This window comes from Lates calcarifer, linkage group LG9 (assembly GCF_001640805.2).
Source record: "Lates calcarifer isolate ASB-BC8 linkage group LG9, TLL_Latcal_v3, whole genome shotgun sequence".
NCBI classification, from domain to species: Eukaryota; Metazoa; Chordata; class Actinopteri; family Centropomidae; genus Lates; species Lates calcarifer.
Window position 1 is genome coordinate 879173 of NC_066841.1, and position 19107 is coordinate 898279.

Genomic DNA, 19107 nt, shown 5'->3' on the forward strand with positions numbered 1-19107 from the left:
AAGCCCGACGTCCACCTGTAACACTGACAGTGACTACAATAAATTGAGTTTCAGTCTCATGTCTGATCTGAGAGAGGAGCTCAAACCTCTGCAGACAGCAGGCGATCAGAGATGAACGGCGAGTCCATCGGTCATGATGTAACACAAACCCAGCATGGTGACGTCCAGCTAACAGCTAAATGCTAACATGCTGATTATTGATTATTTGAATATTAGAGTTCAGATGATTAATGACCAGCAGGTAGAAATCATGTCCTCCAGTCTGCAAAAAGCAAAAACTACATAAGATGAAAAGTTTTTTGTCTGATTTGATGTCAGAGCTTTGCACTTTCAAGCTTTTTTGTCTCAAATTATTAAGATATGACAACTTGTTACTGAGATTTAACTCCTTGGCTCTGAGTAATTTAATGTTATCAACAGATTTATAAAGCTGCCGCAAAAACTCAGCTCTGACAAAAGCAATAAAATGGGTGAAATACCACTTAAACAACAAAGTAAAGAACTAAATGATCTGCTTGCTTTTAATAATCTCGCCGTTAAATTTTCCTGTTCTGTCTGCAGATAATTTAACGTATTTTAATTTCATTTTATTGCACGTTTTTCTTGTTTTTCAGAGCTGAGTTTTTGCTGTGGAGGTACTCAGGTATATAGTTGCTTGTTGGTTTTTGATTAATCTTTCCCTCTAAAATAAAGACTCTCTAACTTTTTAGATGTAGAAACTGGCCCCAAATCAATAACAGTGGTTTGTTAGAATTTCAGACAAAGGCACATTTATTACCTCCATGTTTCTATTAATTCATCCACTTATTTATAATCAGGAGGCGTCATTAACATCAGCTTCAGGAAATACATTCACACCTTTATAGAAGACAGTAGTATACAAATGGGAGTGTGTCAGCTCTGCTTGACTCACTGACTGTCAGAGGAGAGTCTGAGCCTCATCAACAAACTCAATTTGTGGTCCTTGAAATCCCTGAAATACAAGGACCTGGAGGCTGGGTGAAGAAGACAGTGGAGGCACATTGGTGGTAAAATACTGATCTTTTCTACCTGGTAGTTCCCTTGTTGTTTATACAGAAACCTTTCCTTTCTTAACTGCTGCTCCTGATGAAGTGATACAACTATAAAATGTTTCAGATCAACACTGATGATCATTGAACACTGAGCAGAGCCTGGACACGTGAAAATCTGTGTATAAAAAGTGGTTTTCAGTGTGAGAAGCGTCTTCAACTCGCTCTGCCTCCAGAGAAACAGTCTCCACCCCGCGGCCGCCTCGACACGAACACGTCGAGTCTCCGAGGCTCAGAGTTTCATCAACTTTACAGTAAAATAAAAACATGGCACAGCTTCACGGCTGCACAAGTCTCATTAGTGTTATACTGAGAGGAGAGACTTGTGACGGCGTTTCAGTTCAAGATACTGGAATGATGTCGGCCAGTGAGTCCATAACATCACCTGTGTGTGTTTGTGTGTGTGCATGTGCGTTTGTGTCAGTCCGTTTCGTCTTGTAGTAGAGGGGCCCTCTCTCCGGTCGAAGTGCTTGTGGTTGGATGCGATGTGGTGGTTTCACCCTCGCGGTTATTTCTCTGTGACGAGAACCAGAGGAAAAAAGGTTCAGAAAAACATTAAACAACGAGAAGTCAAACTGCAGCTGAAAACTCAGGATAAATAAATCAGCGCTGCTTCATTTCATCAGTTTCTCACCTTTGTTTCTTCCATTAATGACTAATAATCAGAGAATACACAGTAGATAATGATTATTTATTAAAGAACTGGTGAGATAATCCTGAAGTAATGAAGAAATACTAAGTAACTAATCAGTATGAGACTAGACACACAAGGAGAATCTGATGTTGGAGTTTTGTGCCAAAGATGATCAGGAATGAATCATGAAGACAGCAGGGGTGTGATCGATATACTGATAACTCTGAACTAATCACATACTAATACAGAATCTCCCAGACAGTTCTTCAGTAAATAGTCATTATCTACTGTGTATTCTGGGATTATTAGTCATTAGGGAGCTACTTAAAAAACAACACATCAACCAACAGGTCGTTCCTCACTCGTTCTTCAGTAACGCTGCGAGTTTTTCTGCACCGTAACTGTGAAGTGTTGCCGCATAAATCTGGCGATATTCTGCATTTTTATTACTATGAACAAACTCCACATAAAGACCAAAACCATCCATGAGCTGATCCCTGATCACAAGTTCTGCGTGTGAACTCACTACAGCAACAGATGTGGATTAATCCGAAACTGAAAAGGAGCGAAATGAACTGAACACTTTGGTCTTTCGGTGGGATTTGTTAAGTATAAGGAAAACCAGCTCCTTTAGTTGTCATCATATGAACCCAGTAATAAACACTGGAGGAGTCCCAGTGAAGAGAATAATGGATTAAATGAAGGAAACGCTGCTTCAGAGCTTCAATGTGCTGCTCTTTGAATCCACCTCATCCATTATTCTCACACTGGAACACCTCTCTGTGCAGTCTCACGTGCACACTGATGTTCATGCATCTGCACAATGCATTAAAACATTTCCAAACACAACACAGAACACAAAGGTGCGGCTCTGGATGAGGCAGAACAGCAGCAACCCTGAGACCTGCAGCCTCACACTTCACCTGTACGTTACAAACAGGAAGTAAATGGAAAAAAATAACAGTGAGCTGTTGCTTATTCAGAGTTTAAACACAAGAACTGGAGCTGAGATTTTATAAAGTACAAACATTATCACTGATCCTGAAGAAGGTATTTTCTTTAACCAGCTGTATAAATACACTTTTAAACCTAATAAATATACATCTGTGTGTTAATTCCACAGATTATTAAGCTCATACAGCTGAGTGAACGTTAGTCTACAGTGTTTATTATTTCTGTTTTTCTGTTTGTTAAAGACACCTTACATCCTTGTTAAACTGGTTTCTGGATGTACTCTAAACATATTTTCTGAACAGACTGTCACATGATAATGCTGCCTAACCTGAAAGCTGCTGGGAAAAAAAGCTAATTCAGTTTCATATCAAGCTCAAGGGTATGTGTAGAAGTGTGCATATTTTATTTTCTATCGCATAATTTAACTTTTCTTGCTTTTTGATGAGCTGCACATTCAAAAAAAAAGAAGAAAAAAAAACTGGTTTAACTCTCAAAAAATAGTGACATGAGTCATGAAGTCATAAACCAGCATTTTAATTAAACAGAATTAAAAATGCAGGATGTTAGTGAGATCTTAAAAATTTCATCATCCACATTTTCATGACAGAAAACTGGGGGACATAATTTTTAACAGTTTCAGTGTCCCGTCGCTGGGACCACAACATGTCTGCTGTTCAAATCTATTATTTATTTATGTACATTAAGCAAAAAAATTCCTATGTTCATCTCCAAATCTTAAACACAAATGTAGAAAAGCAGTAAATATATTTAAACATGTGTCTGCACCTGTGTGTGTGAACCCACCTGAGTTATTCAGGATACTTTTCTCCTGTATTTCGTGGCCGTGTGAGCCTTTTATCGACTCTTTACGGGACGCCTAAAAGATGACCACACTGTCTTACACATCAGCCAATCAGAGGAAACAAATATCGGCATCGGGGACTCATTTTAAACGGTGGATGATCAGAGGAGTAAGTTTTCATGCAGAGAGTGATTTCTAGCTTGAATTGATTACACCATGCAGTTAATCACGAGGACGTGCGATTGGTTAATTGTGCGTCTTGTTAACATGATTATATAGAATTAAATGTGGAGGCGTTTGGTTTGTTTGCCTCGTGTGACGGACTGATTATCATGCAACAGGAAAGAGGAGAGAAACATCAAAACCGTACGGCAGACAAGATGGCCAACACCGACCAACTTTGACCGAGGATCAACAAAAGATGTATAAAAGGCTCCTATAAAACTTCCTGATGTTTCTGTCCTATAAAAAACAAGGTTGTCCGTGCAGCAGCTCGTTACGACCCACAATTACGTCTTGTTCGGCGACATCTAGCGGCCAAAGTGATTATGTTCGTTTGTAGTCACTGTTTTCAACAGTTTTAACCCAAACTACAATCTTTTATCCTAAACCTATCCCTCCACAGCGTTAAGTAACCGTTTGTTTATTATCGTTACCATGACAACGAAGCCCCGGTAAGACCACCTCGGGTCGTATCAGGGTAGGAAAAAACGACCCATATAGTCGTTTAGGTTGGATGACGTTGGACATAAAACATATCTGCCCTCACATATGATCACAATTTAACTGCACTTGGACCTGTTTTTGTGTCTGGCTTCAACTAATGATTCTTCTCGTTATTAATTAATAACTTCTCAAAAGTTGTCAAGCAACTTTTGGTCAACAAATTAATCACGTCAAGTAATGACGTGTTTTTTGGTAATTGGAAAGAACTCTTTCAATTTTCTGCAAAAAAAAAAACAACAAAAAACTGATCAGCCTCAAAGAAAAAAAACATCCATAATCAACCCTAGCCAAAAAATCAAGTCAATAACCATAGTATGAAATAAAATCAGATCAATATTTTTGTACAGTATCATTGGATTCAGATGATTGAAACTGAAGAGTTCAGGAACGTTTTACAAACCCCGAGATTTTTATCCTCAGTGAAGATCACTGTCGCTTTTCTATGAGCCTTCTGCAAACACACAACATCAAAAACCCACTTTATTTTATGAAACCTATTAAAACCTGTTCACCTGAGTGAAGACATCAGCCTGTGACTGTCTGCAGCTGATATCACACACCATAAACACTCACTACAGCTGAGCTGTGATAGTGAGATGTCAACAGAGCAGCAGCTGAAAATACTCATTAACTTAAACTGGTTGGTTTATGGTGTTATACAACAAGTGTAATGTCTTTCATAACACATTACATTGACATGACTATTGATAGTGGTTTTCTTGTTCCCAGCAGCACCTTTGACTCGTTTGATGAGAAGATTGACGCCGCTCTCGGGTCTGTACAGTAAATGTGAAGCTGGGAGAAGGAGAGGCTGTCCACGTTCCACGCTTAATGCTAGGCTAAGCTAACTCTCCAGGCTTTGACTTCATATTTAGTGAACAATCATGAGAGTGGCTTCTCATTTTAATTCGCCACAAGAACGCTATTTCTATTTCCAGTTTCCCAAAAAGACGTTTAGATTGAATCTAATCTTCAAAGCTCACAGTGTTGCTGCAGAAACTCCTCTAACTGTGACACTCTCAGTTCCTCTGGATGCCTCTGATATCTCATAAAAATACGTTCTGACTGTTGAATCTGTGCGTGAGAGTCCAGAGGTTCAGCTCTGATCGAGGTCAAACTTCTGCTGACTGACTCAAAACAACAGAACGGCCCCAAACCAGAGGGATGACACAACACAGGGCCGACTGATTAGCAACACAACAGGTTATACCACAGCTGATAAACAGGCAGGACCTTCACCAACTGGACGAGTTCACCAGCTAATTACACCGACTGATTTACTCACTTTATCCAGTCGGTCAAAGTGAGAGTTTAGGTTGTAGGTAAAGTCTGGAGTGTTATATAAAGACACGTCCGCAGAGGAGCAAGAGGAACTTCAACTGATGTTTTAACTGTTTAAATCAGTGGACGACAGAGTTAAATCTTGAATCTTTACAGTCTAAAACTGGTTCAGTTTTTTTTGTTGTTTTGGAAAAAGAGCAACATTAATAATTTGCTTGTTCAACAGAAAATGACTTAACACCAGGTGTCAGATGTATAAATCCTGTGTACACACTCTATAAAGTGAACAGAGCACAGACTGTTTTAAAAATGTTTCTCTGGTGTGATCAGATAAAGACGAGAAATTAAGACGATTTGTTTCTCCAATGTGCTTATGTTTAATATTTGTATTTTACTTTCCTGTGCTTATGTTCTTTACTTTTAGAAGCAGTAAACCAGATCACTGACGTTTGATGATGATGATAGAGATGTATCAATGGCTAACCTGTGCATGTGTTGAATTACTGATAAAACAGGTGCTATAAATATCCACACATGCACTGTGGTCGCATATTGTATAAGGACAGCTGCTCAGGTCTAAACAACATGTGACTGAGGTTGTGTCTTTGTCCATTCACAGCTAAAGGCAGCGGTAAACCGAGCCAAGCGTCAATAACTGTTTCTGACTGTACTGCTCTGTGATCGGTGCATCTTCAGGTCAGTCTCTCCTGCTCCTTTTTCCATCTGTTTGTGGGAGAACATGAGTAAACTGTGCGACATGCTGCATGCAGTTAATAATAAAACATACCGACACGTATGTCACGCTTTACCTTTGCTCTATGATGCACCAGGGCGGCGATCAGTATCGTGGCCAGGCCGAGCGCGATGAAGCCGTACTGCATGTACTCCATCACGGCGGGGAGGACGACCAGGTTGGTGTGGAAGGTGGTGAGGATGGGGCCGTCGATGTAACCGCTCTGAGGAGGGGGAGAGGGAAATGGTGGGAAAAAAAAGAGAAAAATATAAATGTGTAACAGTATTTTATCATTATTTTGGACAGTTTTCACAGCAGAGAATTTAAGCACAAAACTCACAAACTGACTTTTTAACTTCCTTTTCAAAAACACAAAATGCTGAACTTGCAAGTACAAAACACAAAATCAACACAAAAAGTGTTCAGTCCTCAGAACACAGAAACCTCATGTTAGCACAAGTTTCAACGATTCTAACTAAACCTACAGAATCAATGAATCAATGCAACATGTGTTTACATGCATTTCTCCTCAGTTTAACATCATCATCAGCTGAACAAAAACACAAGTTATTTTCTTTTGATTATTCTCAAAAGTTGTATAAATACTGTGCAGAGACAAATTATTAATACAAAATAAAAACTAATAAATTATTATGTATTATCTTTTATATGAAACAGTTAAAATTAGACGAGCTGCAACAGCAACATTAATATTTTTATTTTAATTGGAATTAAAGAATATTTATCACACATTATACTCTGACACAGGAAAATAAAAATCCTCCAGTAACAGACAGATGTAGTTTACACAGGTGGTTCCCACGATTATTAGAGAGTAACAATGTTCTGAGTTAAGCGTTTTGCAAATTCTTGCAATTCAACCTATACTAAAAATAAAATACTGCAACATGGAGAGTTACAGCAGTGTCTGACAATTACACAACAGGGGAAATGATGACGACACACTGGTATCACTGGGAACGGAGGAACAGGAACGCTTTCCTGCACAAAATTACCTCAATCTGACTCTCGTGCTTAATAAAAAGCCTTAAAAACTCTTACCAGCAGTGATTTATTTCACTAACGGACATGTAACAACTTACCTCCTCGAACCAGATCATGGGCATCACCACCTCAGAAATCTTGCCAGTTTCTCTACAAGGACAAGAAAACCTAATTTCAAGCTTCCAAGGTTACACAGCGAGTGACAAAGAAAAGCAGGAAGCATCCACACGCCGTTTGTATTGAATAACAGATAGATATAAACACAATACATGACAAATGTTAATGGAATGATAACAGTTTAGGGAATAACTTCCTTACGTAATTCCTGACACTCTCTTCATGTAGAGGTTGAGCTGCAGACGGATGGACACGTTCAGAGGGACACCTGTTTGCTGGGAAGACGCACACAAAAATAAAAGTCTCAAATGGGGAATTAAAAAATCGTCAGCATCCACTTTTTTTAAAGTGGTGACAATCACATCTTAACTGGAGAATCGGAAGCTTTAAATCTCGAGCCAACTCCCTAAAAAAAAAAGTTCCCATAATACCAGACAGAGTCAACAAAAGAAGGAAATCCTCATGTGAGAGCGAATCTTCGGGGGGCTGTCTTTAATGATAATTTTATGGGACTACAATCCAGTTTTAGTGTCAGATAATTCACCAAGGACTCTGTTATCAAAGTGGCACACAAGCACAAAAAACAATTGATATGTAACAGTGAAAACAATATGTCTGCACAAGGCTTCATGGAAAGACATCCAATAGTTGTTGAGATATTTCCGTCCGGACCAAAGTGGTGGAACGACAGACTTGGTTGAGGTATGGTCAAGTTCTTCCACACCAAACTTATAGCAGTTCTGTCGTATTACTTTCACATTAAGTCATACACATAGTACTACTCAGTTTTTATCAGTAGACATGTTGCTACGCTGTTTGTAGCAAAATACTGCGTAGAGTGTTGTTATAAACTGGTATTGCTAACAATAGCTAGCAACGACAATGGCTATTCCGGGATACGTTTGAAACAGTTCACGTTCATGGTTTAATGTTTTGTTTTGTCTTGAACAGTTACATTTGATCGGCTTTTTAAGGACATTCTGAAGTGTTTGCTGTAAAATCTAATGTTAACAACTGAGGTGTTCTTCAGGTGGAGTGCACATTTGTTTTGTTTGCTGGCTGGATATCAGAGATGAATGCTGGTTTTTAAAGACTTCTAAGTCTTTTTAACTGATCTACTTTTTGGTCCTGATTCCAGAAGTTTAATTCACTCAGTTAGAGGGAGATCATACCTGAAAAAACAAAGTTACACAGAGCAACAACAGAGGCTCCATTCTCCCTGTTACAAGTCACTGAACCATCACAATGATCCTGAAGCTGGTTAGTTACATAATGTTGCTTTAACTTCAAAACAGACAAGCAGAGAACAAAAGTTTGTCAGAGGCCATGGAAAACTGCATAATAATAATAATAGGTACTGACACTCAGAATCACAATAAAAGCCTGAGTGTTTTTCTGGCAGTACAAATTGTGACGCAGACCGGTCCAGACCTCCTCAGCTCAGACCCAGTGAACTGAAGTCACTAATTAGCAGGGTGTGTTTTCTGTAGCTGGCAGCGCTGCATCTCATATTTGGATTCATCAACAGTCTCTGTTTTTTTTTTCAGAACGTGTCCGGGCTACCAAAATATTTGTTTCAGCAATGGACAGATTAGCAGTTTAATCCACCCCACTTCCTGACACTTAATTAAAACCAAAATCTCCTGTTTTATTTGTTCGTTAGCAATATTTAATTGGTATAAATCATAAACCCTTTTAACAATATGAAGGTTTTTGGGAATAAGTGGCACAGACACTTTCATAGCTGTTCTCTTGCAGCATTTGGCCCCTAAACTACACAGATCCTGGACTCTGGTGTTAAGTAACCTCAGGGCACATGAAAGCCGGAAATCGACCCTTCACTGTTTGAATCAGCAGGAAATGAAATGTCCCCGAGCTCCGGACAACAACATTTTCTAAAGTGACTGTTTAATAGAGAAAGGTTGAATGAGAAGCAAGTTTCATAACTTAAGCTTTTTGTTTTACTTATTATTTCACTACAGATTACAGAATACATGCACTTGAATGTATTTTGTGAATTTACAGTCCCTGAGAACATTTTGCTTTCACTTTGTTGTCTTCCAACTAATCTTAAAATAAAAACAGCACCAGAAGAAGCAGTTTTTAAATCATCTGTGTTGCCACAGCTGCAGATAGCGAGGAAGCCAGCTCACAAACAAAAAGTTGTAGTTTGTTTGTTTAAAAGTTCCCTGACATTTTAGGGAGGTATATAGATGTTACTGGATAGAAATAATTTGTCAAAAATATAGCAAGCTACACATTATGTGTGTTGTAAAGTGTTTGGTCTTCACTCTGTGTTTTGTTTGTTAGCAAAATCTGTTTAGCAAGCTAGCTACTAGGCTAACAGGCTAATCTGCGGTTGGCTAGCAATTCAGCTAAGTAGGTAGCAAGTCTCCAACTACTGATTACCACCTATGCTCCCTAACACTGCCTATGTTGAAATACTGAAATAATGTTGTCAAATTGCTAAGCAGACTGTAAAACCTGTCAGGTTTAGTCTGTCGAGTCAGTGTGGACGCAGAAAATGCATCTTGTCACAAATTTAAAACCCTCCCTTCAAAGTCCTTGTTCACCATGTCCAAACGAACATCCTCATCATCATGTTATGAAACCACTGGCCCATTTATGCATTTATCATTCCAGCAATTTGTTTAATTTGAGCCAGCTGAAAAGAATACCCTCATTGTTTTGGTTTCCTAAAATGTTGGACTCTTTTTCCAAATCTGATACCATGAAAAATTTGTCCAAGTACACTGGGACTTCAAAAGGAATTCAGGGATTTTACTAAGCGGTCAGCAGTTGACACGTTTATTTAAAAGGCCCGTCAGAACCAGTGGAGGTACATGTTTGGGTCTTTAGGTAAATATTCAGTAGGAAACTAGTTTCTCTCACATTTTTCTGTGAAGGACTTTTTGCTGGATGTGTCCATGAGGCAGATTTCAGAACTTAGTTCGGGACATATGGCTCTGATAAAAAAGTTAATGTGGGCTGAAGTCAGGAGGACAACTGAGGACAAACAACAGGCGTACAGCTGGTAGCAGATAAATGAGGTGAGGAACTGCTGATATATGACATGATTGGACTATATGTCTTTATGGTTCAGTATTCTATAGACTCGTGCCTCTGCTGGGTGTTGGATGACCCTGCATACCCTCTGGTGAACATTTCTGGATTAATTGTTGAAAATAAACAATAAAAATTAGAGTATTTTCTAACAGTTAGCTATATGAAGAAGAAAGAAAGAAAGAAGCAAAACAAAATCGATAGAACACCACTGCTGCTTAGGCCTGTGTGATAAAACACCATGTAAAATAATAGAATTCACCTTCAACATTTAGAAATAGAGAGCTACAGGACTGATCCTAGAACCAGGAAGTAAGTTAGCATGTTAGCATATTAGCACTTCCCGTTCCCTTGTCCCAAAGTCAGTGCGTTTTTGGTTAAATGTCTGAAATAAGGTCTGTGGTTTTAACACAAGCTCAAGACATTTTCAGGTTTTATTCTCCGACATAAAATGGGTCAGTAAATCCCCCACTCCTGATGTTTGAAGCTTTTACGTGTCTTAAAAAAGGCGGTTGCTAATGAGTGTCTAAATGAGACTACAGAGGTTGTCGGGGACGTTAACATGAAAACCCATCTACTCACCAGTCCACCTTTACAGCCTCGTTGTGTTTCTACTCACACTCTTTCAAATTATCCCCATCACTATCATGTTTGTTATAGAGGGAACTAGGGTGATGCTAACTTCAGGGTTGTATGCTAATGTTAGCCACCAAAAGCTAATGGAAACCACTGAGCTGTAGCACTGAGCTGTCACACTCCACACAAGTCCAAGTTTTTCTTTCCCTATTTAAGATAAGTTCACCTCATTAAATCCAATGCCAAGAGATTTCCTTTAATTATTAACACAATATCGATGTAAACCTGCTGGATCCGACTGAACGCTGTACTCTCATCCAACATCTTATGATCGATTGTTGTAATACCTGATTTTTATTGGAACCATATAACAACCCTTCTCTCAGGAATGACTGCAATTATGGAGAAATAGCCCAATTTCCAATTACCTTATCAAACTGCAGGTTACAGCCAACATGATAAACTGCTAACAAGGTTTACACAGGGTTGCATAATAAGCTTATGGCAGCTTTATATCAAACTGATCAGCTCTTAGCTTTAAAAAAAATCTAATTTCTGTGTTAAATTTGATTCAATTTTTTTTTTCAGTCAGGCTCAGATTGTTATTGTAAGTGTCAACATTGTGGATAGGATTCCTACAGAGACAGCGCTTTTTTATTAAAGAGTAAGATCCTTTTTGTTTAACCAGAAACATCACTATATATCAATACCAGACTCCATTGACAAAAACAGTGATTTTACTGAGCCGAACCCAGGAGCTACCTCGAAGAAGTATTCAGATCCTTTACAAAAGTAAAAGTTCAGAACATCTCAAAACAAAAAGTCCTCAGCCTTTATAGTTTATTGAAATGGCAATGAAATTATCATCAGTACACCTTTTTACTGTGTTATCGTACGACCATAAAATCAAGATACCAAGATACCACCAAGTTCATTTTCGTAATTTCCTCCAACTTCACCATGAGGAGAAACAAACATTAACTTCAGACCTCCTCCTCTCAGTTTACCTATATTATCAGCAGTAGGTCAACAACCAACAAATGTCATGATAGCAATTATCAGTTTGACTGAGTGATAAAGTGGAGGACTGCAAGAAGATAACACTTGTTTTGCACACATGGTACAAAGAATCTGGCTGATGCAGAGTGACAGGAGGAGAAGATAAAATATCTGCACAATTATCAGTCAATCTGTCGTGATGTATGAGCGTGAGCAGTTGTGTAAAACTACACTGATTTCTAATTAAATGACTCACCACACAGGAATGTCATTTTCTAATCTGGACAGAGAGAAACTGTTTTAAGGAGGTTTTAGATTCAAATTTTATGGTCATTTTTTTGAGTTATACCTGAGAAACGTACCTAATGATTACAAAAACCTGAATATAAAGCAATACAGTTCAACAGCTTCAACACAAACTGAACATTAAAACCTTCATGAAGGAGGATTGACTGCAGCACTGATGGGTTAGTTTAAGCTAGGTGTTCCTAATAAACTGAGTGTGGATCAGTATAAGTGTATGGATCCATGTTTAAAAGAGCATTTAAATGATCTAATTACGCCTTAACGTTACCTCAACTGTAAAAGCAGGTCCAAACTTTCACCTTTTACTCTCTGATATTATCTGATATCTGTTTACAAAAAGATAAAATCTCAAACTTGACCATGACAATTCAAAGTTTACAGGTGTCTGATATGTAATCAGTCCACCTCTGGACAAGATGACCACCATCAGACCTCAAGACAACAACAACACCGACAAACGTTCGCTCGTTCGATCACAGGATTTATCTCTAAGGAAATCAGAGAATTGTTTTCAGAGTTCTGATCCTTCAACCTTTCCTTAACGGTCATTATCTCTTGTTAAATGTCAAACACATCAATGAAAATAATTTTTCTATGTCAAAAAACATCTTTTCTCTTCCTGTAAAACATGTGCTCATGGATTGTGATCACCTCGTATTAGTGTGTTTGTGTTTACTCACTGGGTGAATGTCTATGAAGAGGCCATGCTTGTCCTCATTAGGACTGAGGCCCTGCACATAGTCCAGCAGCACAGGATCAGCATTGTAGAAGTGAGGATGAGAGATAAAGACTGGAGAGTCTGGAAAACAGAGACGGAAGGAGACAATTCATCATCTGAAGCACAATGAAGACCAAATAATATCAAATGATGAAAGATCAGGAGTTAATATTGAACCTGCAAACAGATACTGAGGATTTTTAAACATGTGTGGTTGATGGTTGATTGCACAATGTACTGTTCTAAGGAAGGATCAGAAACTTTAATTGGTCATAGTTTATTTCCTGGAATAATCCACAACCCAATGAAAAAATCCCATTGGCTTTTTGTGGAGGGAACCAGGCTGATGCTAACTGGACTACAGAAATACATCGTCACTGCAGGACTCAATCAACACTTAAAGAATCAGTCGATAAATCAGCGAGTAGAACTCCAGAGAATGTATTGATAATTTGATTAATCATTTAAGTCATTTATCAAGCAAAGATACTGAACAACAACTTCTCAAATGTGTTAAATGTTTTGAGTTACAGACCAACGACTACTTGATTAATCAACCAATCGACTCCCAGGACATGATTTCATTTATAAGTCATGAATACTGACTGTGGCGACAGCTGCTGACGTTGAGCAGACCGGACTGTCGACAGGGGCAGAATCCTTCATTGGGGGCGTAGTCTGTCCCGTTGGCGAACAGGGTCTTGGGGGCGACGTATCGATACAGAGGGATTCCCTTCATCACGCCGGGACGCTGGTAAACGAGCTCCATGGATCTGGAAAAAACAAAAACATGAGGAATGGTTTCCAAAAAAAAGAAAGAGTGAAAGAACTGAAAATAAAGAGTGACTGACCTGCAGGCATCAGGGCTGTAGAAAGGCAGAGTCGTCTCCTTCGTCATGAAAGGAGGCCACATCTGCCCAGCTGTTCCATTGATCATGTTGCACTGAGGAGTCCTCCAGTAGCTCAGCTGTTGACAGAGACAGAGGAGAGTCAGGTGGGGGTGATAAACACTGACAAACCTACAGGTGCAGCATCGACGCCTCACCTCCGTCAGCCCGTTCCAAGAGTCAACTCTATGAACTTTCCTGATGTCGTCCTGACCGGTGAAGATGGTGAACAGACCGGTGTTGGAGTTGTTGAACTGGAAGATAAACAGGAACAGAATTCATGAGCTTTATTAAAGTCTGACCTCTGAACACCACTGAGCATCAGAAGTTACCGAAACTCATGAAGATGTAGAGATAGAAACTAACAGCGACAATGACCGGTAGAAATGGAGGATTCACTTCTCTGGAGCCTCAGGAAACCAGAGCATCTTTAGTGTTTTGTGGAGACAGAAGATAAACCAGACAGTTCCTACAGAAACAGCTCAGTTTACAGAGACATTTCTGACTTCTACAGTTGATTCAGCTGGGGTTTTTGTCGCATTCGTACACAAACAAACCAGATAACTGTTTGCGAGGCTGAAGTAGAGACGCACTCATGAAGGAAAAGCTCACATTTCTGGACGAAAGAAGAAACACACCTCGACTAGTTCTTTCAGCTCTAAAAAAAAACCAGATGGTTCATCATTTGAAATGGTTCATTTATTCAAGTCCACTGGTGGAACACTTTGAATAAATAAAAACTGCAATATTTTATGCATGAAATCGTGGTGAGAGTGAACAAACATCAGCCTCCAAACAGTGTTGAACACCTGAACTCAGCTTTAGTCACATATTTCGCTCCAGTCTTCCCTCATCCTCATGGGAACAGAGGCCATAAACTCAACTCCTGTGAGCATAATAAACCATTTTAAACTCACCTCAGCAAAGAGGCCGAACTTCCCCGTGGAGGGCAGCATGCCAGGCAGGTATTTATTGAGGAAATCCACCAGGCCGCTGTCGTAACCCCACATCAGCTCCCCGACGGTCTTGGTCAGGAAGGGCCCCTCTTTGAAAGTCTTGAATGTGGCGCTGATCATCAGACGCACGGCGTACGGCAGGTTTTCCATCATCACGGCCGCTCCCTGAGGAGAAAGAAGAAAGACAGCTGAGGAGGCTGCGAGTCAATAAACTGGAAGACGTGAGGCGAACAACGGGGGAAACAACGTCTCACCAGCACCAACATGTTGGGAATCGTGACGACGTCGGACTCACTCCCCGCAGACATGGAAGGCTCGAAGTAGTACTGCCTGTACTCCCTGTACGACACCGTGTTGTTGGGATGGAACGTGATGTTGTCTTTCTGACAGCGTTTCCTGAAAAAGAAGGAAAATACATGTTTACACGCCCTCGTTCTCCAACAGTCCGAGAAGACCTGAGAGCAAAAGCTGTGGTTCAAGGTGCATACCATCCTAATAATAGAGTGATAAAGAGGAAGAAGGTAGATAAGATAGAAATGTATTCTCTTTTCTTTTTCAGTGCTACATGAAGGCAGCAACTCCTTTGAGGTTTCAAAGAGTCGAAAGGTTTCTCCTGTTTTTCACTCTTCACCGATTTTAAGGTTAAACTTGGGTGTGACGGACAGGGAGACACTGATCTATGAGCTGTGTGTTTGTGAGTTTGTTGAGGTGTAAATTATTCGTCGCTGAAAACGCTCACTCTTGATTTCACAGTTACTCTTCCAGCAACTTGAGCGATTTCAGCAGTTTTGTAGTTTGTTGAAAATGGGCAGAATGTTCAAACGTTCGTGCCTGCTCCTGCTATTAGCAGCTAAAGGACGTGTGCGTGGTATGACATGAAATTTTGGTTCGATTTAAGTGAATTTATTCCACATCTGTCTGCAGATCAAGTGTGTGGACTTTACATCCTCCTCTGTTTGAGGTTCTGTTACAAATGTGAACCCTCTGAACCGAACACAAGACGACGTCACTGACATTATCCAGGTTGTGAAGCCACAGAGGAGGTTACACAACAGTTTACAACAAATACACACTACCAGCTTTTTATTTCCTCTAGCAGAGCGATGAGAGTGACTGAGACAAAGTGACAAGTCAGCAGGAATCAGTTATGAAATCACTCTGCTGTTGCTGCTGGAGTTTTTTTTCACCCACATCTCTACAGTTTTATTAAGTCTGGGTCAGTATGTGCTGCTGGAGATGATGAGTGAACGGGTAAAACCTACCCCTCCACTTCCCCTCTTCACACACATATGGTGTAGTTACATAATGTTTGGACTCCGTCTGCACTATGTTATAGAGAATGCATCCAGACTGACCTATATGCTGTTAGTAGGGCACATAGTATTCCAAAAAGTGAGCCGATCAGACGCCAGGACACAGCTCTCTCAGTTTACAGCCAGTCTGCACAATGCTTTAATGCACACAATAAAAAATGAAGACAGAAACGAGTCCAACCATGGATGGAAAGGTGTTAAATAAAGCAGACAAGACGACCTGTGAATGCATCCTGCAGGCTGCAGGACAAAGTCGACTGAGGGATGCAGGGGTTCACTGGTGCAGCGTGAGCTCTCAGGGAGGACGAGGAGGTTTGTTTAAATTACACACCTGTAAACATAAGGTCCTCGCTGCTCCACCATGGGCTTCTCTCCCTTCAGGATCTCCTGCGGGTTGAGGACGTTGAAGAAGTAGACGGACATGAAGAACGGCACGGGGATGTCCTTCCACATGGTGTAGGACATCTCGTTCTTTGGGTCGATCACGGTGTTCTGAAAAAAAAAAAAGGAAAGGTTAAGAGTAAAGAAACACAACTATCCATTGTTTCTGTTGTTGGTTCAGCTGAAAATGATTCTCTCTGTTGGTTATTTTGCCATAAAACACCCAGACGGCTTCAAATTCAGACCAAAACACAAAGATATTCAGTTTATTTTAATGTCTATGTTGCACTGAAACACAGCAACAAGTTGATCTCACTTTAAATTCTTTATTATCGATTAGAAATTCATTTACTTTATTATCGCAGCATCATTTCTGGATATAGAATAGTTAGGTGTCTGATATTTTATCCACATACTGTTCGTACTGATTACAGAACAACAAAATCTGATCGCATATCACAGCCTAACACTACACTTCCGCCTGCAGGAGAGCTCCATTTTTTTCTTATGTTGTCCACTGGTGTCCAGAATTTCCTCCAGTGTGTTTGTTTGTTTGGTTGCACGCGCCTGTGATCCCTGACTGTTTCCCTCACGTGCTCGTCTGAGACTCCAGGTGAGGTTAAAGCCGGGATAAACTTGACTCAGCAGATTGGGGAAACCCCGGGTTTGAACCCGTTAAATACCCGTGTCAGGACGCCGCCGCTTACCTTCACTATCTGGTCGTCGATTATTAAAGGTCCCACAAACGACAGGACCGTCCCGAACACCACGGTCAGGACCCCCGCCACGATAAACCCCACGGCCACTTTAGATTTATTCACTGCCATCTCTGCGTGTGGTCGGTGTTTGTGTCCCGGTGCCGTTTGTTTACGTCTGTCGGAGTCGGTGTCCGGTTAAACAGGATCAGCTGTTTAACGGAAACGGAGCGCGACGCTGCTCGTGCATGAACCGGTTCAGTTTAAAGTCTCAGTGCTCGGTCTGATCCCGCTCATTGATCCTTCTGATCGATACAGCTGACCTGCTGCTGTTGTCCTCTTCATTTTATAACCTGCAGGCCACGCCCCCCGCCACGCCGGGGATTCTGGGAGTTGTAGTGAGCGCTCAGAAACACAGATTTCCACAAAGTAACAGGAGTGGAGGGAGTACTCAGGTGTTTTACTGCAGTAGAAGTACTTCTACAGCAGTGTAAATACTCTATTACAAAGTAATATCTCTACACTCAAAGTAAAAGTACAAATATTTAGATAAATATCTGCAACATGTAGTAAAAGTCTGAAAAGTTAAAGTCATTCTCCGTCACAGGAGATTAAACAAAGAGCTGGGTTCATATAAAACCGCAGAGAGACGTATTTTAATGAAGTGAACTGGTCTTAACCTCCTCTCAGACCTGATCCCTCTCACCTGGAGGGTCAGAATCATGGTTTTCATTTTCTCCACCGCTTCAATCGCCACCTAGTTTTTCACTTCATCATTCTGTGCTGTCGTTACTTTTACTCTTTTTTTAATATCTGAGTTTCTCTGACTTTGTTCTGCGTCAAAGCGCAGTATCCTGTAACTCTGCGTTATCTGCAGAGAAACCCGCACAGCTGCAAAACTGACGCCCTTCTCTCTTTTGATAAACATGCAAATATTTGGTCTATTTGGATACACGGCCCCTCTCTGTGCAGATAACGCGAATAAAACAAATAAAAACAGAACCCCGCTCTTTCACTGAAAACTGACATAAATCACAGAGAAAAAGCTGAATTTCCTGCGTTAAAGCTGATTTTCATGACGCTAAATTGTTGCCTTACCTCAATGATCTTCTCCTTCATCACTGTTGGTCCCACAAACAGAAGAACGACTCCAAAAACCACCGTCAGAGCCCCGATCACCATGAATCCAATGGCTACTTTGGATTTATCGATGCGCATGTCTGCTGCTGCTGCTGCTGCTGATCAGAGGAGACAGAGGGTGATGGACTGAGAGGAGGAGGCTGCAGTCCGGCGTGCTGCCTCTGTTTATACTCTGCAGACCCCCCCCCCCCCCTCCTGTGTGCGGGGGTGTGTACATCTTGTACACTTTTCTCCCAAATCCATGCAAATTCACGTGAAGTCACACTGCAGTCAGATGACAGCTCCGTTCATCTATTTATGGTTTTTGGGTTTTATGTCGACGAACTGCAGCGCTGATGTAACGGAGTACTTTTACTTTTACTCTTACAAAGTAGTGAGAGTGAGTCACTGTGATCTCAGTGTGTAAATATGGTTCTCTTCCTCTTAAATGAGGGTAAAGTGGAGGAAAACAAGGAGCAGAGGAAGTTTTTTTTTGTAAAAACCCTAACCCTACATTTACATTTATTCATTTGGCTTTTATCTAAAATGATGCACAAGTGGGGGACGACAGGAGGAGACCATGAAGAGAGTTTTAAACCCACATGGTCTTCAGTTCTGGAGTAAAAAGAGAATAAAAAGTGATATTTCAACAACAAATCAGAAACTGCCCACAGGCTGTAATGGTACGATGCATTTCTCAGTTTATTCTCTTTGATTTTCTGAAACTGTTTCTGTCTCTCTGTCTGCAGGTGACCTCACCTGGACCTGCATG

At 40.4% G+C, this 19107-nt stretch overlaps 1 protein-coding gene across 5 annotated transcripts; it reads right to left on the reverse strand.

The window, feature by feature from the left end:
• Positions 1-743: 743 nt before the first annotated feature.
• scarb1 (scavenger receptor class B, member 1) lies at positions 744-18504 on the reverse strand. Of its 5 annotated transcripts, none has more exons than XM_018694411.2 (14): positions 18315-18504; positions 16472-16632; positions 15082-15223; positions 14789-14992; positions 14030-14125; positions 13836-13951; positions 13591-13757; positions 12947-13065; positions 7524-7597; positions 7304-7355; positions 6277-6423; positions 4587-4637; positions 3463-3535; positions 744-1586 (listed from the first exon to the last, which is right to left on the reverse strand). In XM_018694411.2, the coding sequence occupies exons 1-14, from the start codon at positions 18432-18434 to the stop codon at positions 1579-1581; spliced, it is 1530 nt and encodes a 509-aa protein (XP_018549927.1). In that variant the 5' UTR covers positions 18435-18504; the 3' UTR covers positions 744-1578. The 5 variants fall into 5 exon arrangements, with proteins under 5 accessions (XP_018549927.1, XP_018549919.1, XP_018549938.1 ...); XM_018694403.2 differs by lacking the exon at positions 18315-18504 and adding an exon at positions 17229-17579; XM_018694422.2 differs by lacking the exons at positions 4587-4637; positions 18315-18504 and adding an exon at positions 17229-17579.
• Between the last annotated feature and the right edge of the window lie 603 nt (positions 18505-19107).